Source organism: Sapajus apella, unplaced genomic scaffold (assembly GCF_009761245.1).
Source record: "Sapajus apella isolate SASKATOON/1434 unplaced genomic scaffold, GSC_monkey_1.0 scaffold7, whole genome shotgun sequence".
NCBI classification, from domain to species: domain Eukaryota; kingdom Metazoa; phylum Chordata; class Mammalia; order Primates; family Cebidae; genus Sapajus; species Sapajus apella.
Window position 1 is genome coordinate 38,866,698 of NW_022436947.1, and position 8,746 is coordinate 38,875,443.

An 8,746-nucleotide genomic window follows, 5' to 3' on the forward strand; every position below is an offset into this window, starting at 1 on the left:
ATTCTGAGATCACCAAGAACTCTGCTCGGGCTCCTCGATGAAGGATGGTGTTATCCACTTAACTATTTCTTACTGCTCTCTTGATTCTCCCTGGGAGGGCTGCATTCTTCAGTTGTCCCTTTGTTTAATTCCCTAGAGGTTTTCACACGGTGATGCACCAGTGGAAAATGCAGGACAGGTAATAGATGGAGGCTTTCCTTGCAAGGTAAAGTGCCCTTGTACAGAGCAGGTGGACACGCAGATAGCCTGTTGGGGTTTTAGAAAATGTGCCTCCCACTTAGGAGGTCAGAGGTCAAAGGTCAATTTACTGCTTCACAGAATACCGGGTTCTTCCAGTGAAATCACTCTCCAAGAGGCAGTTTCATCGGGAAAAAAAGATTCCATCAAACTCCTAGAGCTCTTCAGGTCAGGCTCTGGTTTGTGGTTGCCAGTTACCCTCCCCAGGGGTGGTGGCACAGACTTAAGCTTTTATGAAGTCCCAGGTCACTGAGTTGCCTGGGTGATCTGCTCCCAAATGCCCAGCAAAGGTTTGGTTTAATTCTAGGGTGTTGCTCCATTGTTTATACTCATATGTTTACAATCACAGCTGTTATTACCACCAATAATCATAATCTCTACACATATAACTGGGGCCCTGCACACATTAGGGGTGATGTAGAACTTACTAAACACAGGACTCTTAGTATTTTAAGACTTGGAAAGTATTCTTGTGAGTATACAGGCATCCTGTCTGGCACTATGGTTGCCTGAAATGGAAATGTCTGTTAAATCCAAATTCTTTCAGAAAAGAGGTCATTTGACTTTTACCATGAGTTTGGCCTGAAAAATAGCAGTAACAAGGGGGAAAGGGACAAATTCAACTTTGAGGAGCCCCAAGGTTACAGTTTTTGGGGAAACACATTAAAAAGAGAATATAAACTTTCAAATAAGATTCAGGGCCCAAGCAAGTGTCAGTTTCTGTAGCTTTACAGCAAATCCATGTCTACTGGAGATATACAATCAGGTTTCTGGTGGCATGTCTCATGCTTGGAATACACATTTGAGGCTATTCCTGGCATGTGTGTACCCCAGTAGCCACAGGCTTTACTGCCTCTGGGGGCTGTGCCTCCCTTGCTTGGAAGGTGATCCAGACCTTGATAGAAACAGTGGGTTTTCCCGCTGAATGCCTGCCTGTGGTTCTAAATTGGTGGGCTATGGGCCAGATGTGGCTGCATCTGGTTTGTTGTGGTAGTTTTTTTTTCTTGTGCAGCCTTTCTTACAAATGTGAATTAAACTTGTCAAACTTTAAAAACCAAAACATTTCAAATAAAGACCTGATTTTTCTTTCCTTAAGAAACTGGAATACTGTTCCATACTGGACTTGACAAACCAGCAGCTTTAGGGAGGGTATACTCGCACTTTGGACAGTCCCCACCTGACTCCTTCCTGTGTTCAGATTTTCCTGTCTGTACCTTGGAGATGTGAATTCATGGTAAGGCCCTGTCCAAGCCAGCAGGGGCCTTGCTGGCCTCCCCCTAGTTTCTGCTCTGTCTCTGTCCTAGTCCTTTGATCTCTGACTTCCTGTCTTTTTAGTGTCTTAGTAATTTGTATTTATTTCTTTTAAAATAAGTTGTGCAGTATGAATATTTATACTCCATTTAAATTAGTTTTGTATAGGTCTTTTTCAGCTTGTACTGGCCCATTCTCAGATGACTTCATAAAGAACGGCATGTACAGATTTCTTAATTTTTGTGTTCCATTTTACATGTCACCTCCTTTGTACAAATGATGCACAATATTAAAAATTTTTGTATTGGAATAAAAGATGGACAGTTTGGGAACTTTAGGCCCCCTAGTGACAGGTGGCGAGGGGAGTCTTGATTAGTGTTGAAGTGTTCCTTCTGATTGTCAGGTCCTTGATGGCAGGGTTGTAATCAACCAAGGGTCAAGCAGAACTTTCTCTTCCTACCACAGGCATTGTAATTCATGATAAAAGCTATGATTGACCAGTCACTTTGGATCTGTTCACTGCTGCTCACTATGCTGGCTTCTGCATGAACTCATGGGGATTTTGCATGAAAAACAATTCGGAATTAAAAGGAAAAAATGTGATGGAATTTATTACAGATTGATACTTTAGATCCTTTTTGAAGAAAGGTAAAGTATCAATGTAGCAAGCAACAGAACTATACTGCCAATTCATAAATCATTTAGTAAGCTGACAAGCAAATACCTACTAGACTGAGAAAACTGTTTACTTAGGCCAAAAAAGCCAACAGTCTTTCCCATGTAATGACACTGCATTTAGATTCAAGTTTCAAAAGAGTCCCATTTGGGGCATTAAACTTATACTTAAAAAAAAAAAAAAAAACTGAAGTTTTGAAAAACTAGGTTAACCCCCCCCCAGTAATAATCTATTTCAAATTAACACACAGCCTATATAGTTGGAAAAAGAAAAGATTTTTGGATATATATTTTATTTGACAGTGTTTTAGAATATCATACAGTAAACAAGATTTCTGTAAAAGTTAATTTATCCATAGTGGTGCGTTTCATAAAAATAGTTGCTCACTTACAGTCTTTCTGTGACTATTAATACATGAAATTATATTTATAGAGATACAGCTGTACAGGGTAAATTCACAGCTAACACTACACAGAAATATTATTTGGAATGGGATTTAGATGATGTGCTGTCTTCACAGGTTATGGATTACAGCCGCATAAAGCAATTACTGCACAAGTAGTAGCTGTGAACTGTGCAAATTAGAGTTTATGCCAGTGTAATCTCAATTTTTTTTTCCTTTTGTAACACATGGAAAATAAAGGTCAGAGGATACAGTACCAGGACGTGCAGCTACACTACAGAAGCATTGTCCAAAACCAGATTCAATAAATTAATGGCAAACTATACTGGATTTCTAGTCCAGGGGAGAAAGACTAATTGAGATTAAACCAAAAGCGTTATAAACTGCTACAAGTGTTTGTGCTTTTGTTTATGATGGATGGGTTTCATTTTCGGACACTGCTTTTACAAGCTGCAAGACCCTTCACTTGAGGCTTTCAACCTTATTCTCCTCGTGTCAAACAACTAAACTACTCCGATGTCTGATGATTAAACTGCTACTCAGGATACTGCAATTACAAGGAGGGGGAACAGTCAGTCCAGGAAGGCTATTATGTGTGACCTTTGAGACAGACCTTATCGCCTCTTTTAATTAGACTACAGTGTAGGGAGGTGAAGCTTATTTGCATTTGAACGCCTGTAAAGAGTAAGAATATGGGAAGGATGAAGCCTCATTCATTTACGTCATATTAAAAAAAATTGCCTTCAGAAACACTTTGCCTTTTAGTATGTGTAGCTACAGTAAGTACCAATGGATAATTAATTGAAGCTGATATTTAACAAAGAAATGCTAAAATAGCGGGGAAGAAAGGCAAGCCTTAGAATTTTACTAGGAGGCCAATCACAGATTCATGGAGATAAACATCTAGAGGTTGCTAACAAAATAAAAAACTGACAAAGAATACAAGACAAAAGCAAACCAATGGAAACAAAAGGAAGAAAGATAAGCAGAAAGGAATGCTAAACGGACTCACGTTCTTTAATGAAAATAAATTGGTTATAATTTTTTAATATTAGAGATTCATTATAATCTGAGAAATATAAGACAAATACTCTGCCTCCCTCTGTCAAAGTGCAAATGAAGTCATGGAGAGAGGGTTTAAAATAAGACAAAAAAATAAGTGAAATATCACATTGCTGACAAAGAAGCTATCCATCTCTGCTAGCCTGGGACGACAGAAAAGCCTCTTCATAAAGGAACTGCAGCGTTGCCAATCTTGATTAAACAAATTGTGGTCCTTCAATTATAAAATTTATAGTTTAGAGAAAAACCAATTAAGACCTATGAGCTAAACTGCAAAATTCTGACTTACAGCAAACCGTTCCCTAGGATACAATTTTTAAAACCTTTTTTTCCTACCACTGAAAATGTACAGAAATAAGATTTGATCACAGAAATGGCAATAAAAATGGCATCACACCAATAAACTCACTAGATTTCTAAGTCATCCTGCAGAAGGCAGGGAACGCTGCTGCTAACACCAAGGATGGATGCCAAGGGTGAGCCATGGAAACATGTCATGGGTGAACAGTTCCGAATGTGTCAAAGAAACCCTTTAACCCCTGTCTAGATATGTCGAGAACAATTTATTTACAACGCTTTAGATCAATTAAAAGATATAATCTTGTCTCAGTTTCAGCTTGCTCCGTGCAGTTTGATTTTTAAGGCGATATTCCAGTTTGTGATTGCTCTTAACTTGTCCGGTTTCTTGATATAAAGTTTGGATGACATCCAAATCCTTCATGCAGTGGGGAGGAATATTTTTCTTAAACTAAAGCTACACTGCACTGTCTCTCTGTGATGTTCTTCACGTTATTTTGGTTCTTCCATAGCTGCCAAAGCCCCCACAATGGAACCGGGGGCTTTAGGATCAGTTTAGGTCTGTGCGTGGACGCGCTGCCGCCCATGCACACTGGACACGTGGGACTTCACGTCGATGCTCCCAGGCCTGGTGCCTCGTGGATCTATGCGTGTGACAGTGAAAATAAATTAAAACGCCGTGAGACAGAACCTAAGAAGAACGGCCTGCGTCGAGGCGGGCTGGGGGGCGGGCCGTGGCCGCGCGGTTCATCTGGCGGCCGAGGCGCCGGGTTTGAGGACGCCCGGCAGCTTGTCGGAGCCCGGCACCTTCCAGGGCCCCGGCGCGACGGCGGCCTTGCGCGCGGGGGCGCCCCCCGGGGGTCGCGGGCCAGGCCGGGGGCCCGCGCGCGCACCTGCCCTGCCCTCGGCCTCCCGCGCGCCGCCGCCGCTCGTGCCGGCGAACGCGGGCGCAGCCCCGGAGCCTTCGCGCCTGCAGAGCTCGGAGCCCGCCGCCGCGCGGGGCGCCTCCTTCCCGCCCGCCCGCGCCGCGTCCGCCGCCGCGGGCCCGGGCGCCCTGGCCTCCGAGGCGGGCCTGCCGGCCTCAGGCCGCCCCTGGCCGCCGGGCGCCTCCTCGAGCCTCGGCCGGGCGGCCCTCTGCGGACTCGCCGAGCGCTCCCTCTGCTCCCCGAGGCGCTGCTTCTTCTGGCCGCAGGCTGAAAGCTCCTTTGGTTTCCTAACGTCGTGTTCCCGTTTGATATCCCAAGTTGGGCCTGGGCTTATCTGGTGGGAAGGGTCGGAGGGTGGGGCTGGATGTGATGGAGAGAATGGAGCGAGGCCGTCGTCCAGGGAGACGCCTACTTCCGGCAGACCTGGGGCGGCGGCAGCGGGAGAACTCCAGGGGGCGGGTTCGTCTGTGGACGCGAAGCACAGCCGTTAGCAGTGGCGCGCGCAGGCCATCCTCGCGCCCTCTCTATGCCGGGGACAGGGGCAGGCAGCCGGGGCGACTGCTCTTAGGGGCCGGAGCCAATGCCACTCCCACCCTCACTGCCAAGAGGGCAGCGGCTATGCCCCCGGGGATTTGGGGGTTCCCTCTGCCCCGCTTATCCCCTACGACCCGAATCCCGTCCGTGGACCCGGGAGGCCAACGCGAAGCCCGGGCCTAATCCCTTCGCCTTGGCCTGGTAACTTCCCGGGGTGTCCTCGGGTCTGACAGTCTTGTGTGGACAGCTCACTTGACAGCCCTTGAATCAATGGGTCTCTAGCTCGAGCAGACCTCGGAATCACCAGGGTGGTGGTGAAAAATACAGATTCCCCGGGAGGACCAGACCCGGAGTTGTGAGCTGCACGGGGCCCAGGAAGGTCTCTGTATTTTTATCAGGCACCCTGGTGATTCTGAAAAAGGTGGTCTAGCAGAGATGTCCAATCTTTTGGCTTCCTTGGGCCACATTAGAAGAAGAATCGTCTTGGGCTACACATAAAATACACTAACAGCCAATGAGCTTAAAAAAAAAAAAAAAAAAAGGACCATGTATAAATCTCATGTTTTAAGAAAGTTCACAGATTTGTATTGGGCCACATTCAAAGCTGGCCGCGGGTTGGGCGAGCTTGGTCTACAGCCAAGCTTAGAGAAACACAGGTCTGGGTTCTAAGTTGGGAAGTGACGTTCTCAACCAGTAGGTGTCACTCAAAGCATATTCCTAGCTGCCGTCAGTTTCAGAATTTGGATACATTCATTTTAAAAGATCATTGTTTTTTAAAAGTCGTCCTTTTTTTTTTCTTTTTAACCACAATCAGAAGAAAAAAATCGTTGTCCTTAATTCTTTTTTTTTTCTTTGCCAAGTCTGGATGAAACTTAATTCTTTTTAGTACTTCTAACATTATAGAGTGCCCCAAGACTAAGATAATTCTAGGAAGCCTAGTTCCAATATTTACTTAAGATTTAAGTTATATACTTCCAAAAAGGATTTAGGACAATTGACAACATCAAAACACGTATAAAACAATGATAAAAATGAGAGATGACTTATTTTTTTAAAAAGCAACAGCTGATCAGAAGCCAAGTAGAAGGACAGATGTATTAGGAATCTGAGATGAGTTAGCTACTACTGTGAGCAACAGCTAAGGGGAAATGAAAGCAGGGAAATCCAATTACTGTGATTCCTTGATATTTGTAAGAAATATGTCTCATGTCCTTGAAAATGCTCAAATTTTGTGATATCATTCCAGAGTGTAATTTTTCTTCCATAGAATTGGCATAGGGTCATGAGTGGAGAGCAAAGAAATCACATTGATAGATCTGAATTCTGAGTGCCAGGTGAGCCTCCCTCACTAGCTAAGAGATTCGTTCCCACACGGCAGCCTCAGTACATGTGATTCAAGCTCCTGCCTCTGTACCATGTCGGAGGCTGTCAGGGATGCTTGCGTATACTCAGTCCATTAATGTCCAGGGTCTACATTGTTTGAAACTTGAGGATTCTTATATAGTACCTTTGATACTGATTTGTAAAGCAATAAGAAGAGGAAAAGAGCAGTGGTGTTGGTTTTCCCGATAATTCTGGCCATCTTTAGAATGGCAAATCAAAAATGTTTCTCATTCTATGTGAAATTCAAATGGAACATTTTGGGCATGATGTTAACCTTCCTTCTTCCATACACTGATGTCCATTATCATTTTCACATAGTGAGTGAAATTCTAGAAGAGCATCAGAAGCCCTGGAATCTAATCCTGGCTCTGGCATGTATTTACTGGTGCTATGATTTTTGGACAAACAACTAAATCTCTCTGAGCCTCAATTTATTCCTTGTTAAGATGGGGATAAAATATCCAGTTTTACAGATGTGAGACATAGACTTTATAAGGGAAAGCACTTTTCAAGGAGAGGGTCAGTCACATTTTTTCTTTTGCACCCCACCTGCTGCCTACTTAGAGACTGAGCTCCTGTGAAAGCCAACTCACTAGTACCTGTGCAGGTGAGGTTTTGAGTAAGTGCAATAAGGCAGTCATTTCCATGTGCTATGATTCCCAGGTGTGGTTTTGCTACACCTCAGGTATCCATGGTTACCTTAAGGAATAGTCTGAAATCCTTAAAGGCAAATGTATCCAGTGGAAATGAGAATGTGTTCTACTTTTGGCTGAGAGTTTAAAATAAAACTAACAAATGATAGCTTGTGGCAATCCACCCATCTAGGGAGATACAGTCTAGAAGAGTTAAAAAGTGATCTTCAAAAGGACTAAAGAGAGGGTAGTGTGTGCAAAAGTGATCTCTGACTTCTACCATGGTAATGATATTTCACATTTTAATAGCTCTTTTCCCCATCATTACATCACATATGGTAGAGTTAATTAGCTGGCCTCAAATTACTTCTTAGATACAGGGAGAAGGTTGATATTATTCACACCATTTTCTGAAGGAGGAATTGAAGCAGAGAGAGGTTAAATAACTTGACCAAGATTACAAAATGGTCCAGTCGAGAGTAAAATTTTAGGTTCCTTACTCTTTGTTCTTAGAAATTGTCCCAAGATGTTACCTTGCAAATAGGATCAAAGTATATGAAACGGGCATGGACAGTGGCCACTGCCACCCAACAGCAACTACATCTTGTCCTTAAGTAGAAGACGTAGCATTTATTTCTGACCATCTTACCACATGTCTGGCATTGAACTGGAGAGTTCCTATCCAGGAAAATGAAAAACTATTAAAACCAGATGAATAAATGTCCATCCATCATTAGTTGGTCTCAAATTACTTCTGAGATTCAGAGAGACACTCTTTTCTTTCCCTCCTCCAGTGATTTTTCATATGGTAAAATGTAAAATTATTCACAAATTCAAAGATTCCTCTTATAAAAGTTTCTCAAGAGTTTGTTTATAGATCATTAAACACTTAACAGTGAGAGAAACTAAAAGCTAAAATGTTCCGAGTCACTACTGATTAAAAATATTAATGAGAAATTAAAATTTACTATATCAAAGTGATTTAAAAGATGGATGTATATATGAGTGGTTGAATACTTTCATTTTTCTGCATAGAAACTCTTCAGTTCAGTGTCAAACGTGGTACTTGCACAGGCATGAGCCTGCAAAGCTCTGTAAAGTACCAGGGGCCTCTTCAGCAGGCAGCCCTTATCCTACCTTGCCCTATCACCTGCCTCAGCAAGGTGACACAGAGTGTGGTGGACAGGAAGGGTACTTCTCTAAGATTGGAAAATCTAGTTTTTATGAGATCTTGACATGCAATAACAAGGAGAGTTCAATTTAGTTCTGCTTCTTTCAGACCATGTTTTTCTTCTTGCCTGCCTGCCTCCCTCCCTGCCTCCCTCCCTGCCTCCCTCCTTGACTC

General features: G+C 43.3%; 1 protein-coding gene across 15 annotated transcripts in view; it reads right to left on the reverse strand.

The window, feature by feature from the left end:
* Nucleotides 1-2,439: 2,439 nt before the first annotated feature.
* MAGI2 (membrane associated guanylate kinase, WW and PDZ domain containing 2) overlaps nucleotides 2,440-8,746 on the reverse strand; it is a 1,439,413-nt gene continuing 1,433,106 nt past the window's right edge. For 13 of the 15 annotated variants that reach the window (XM_032275750.1, XM_032275745.1, XM_032275743.1 and 10 more), the window contains one exon: nucleotides 2,440-5,317. In XM_032275750.1, coding sequence (XP_032131641.1) covers nucleotides 4,674-5,317 — 644 coding nt within the window. In that variant the 3' untranslated portion in view covers nucleotides 2,440-4,673. The remainder of the gene's footprint in view (nucleotides 5,318-8,746) is intronic. The other 2 variants (XM_032275755.1, XM_032275757.1) reach the window with 2 other exon arrangements.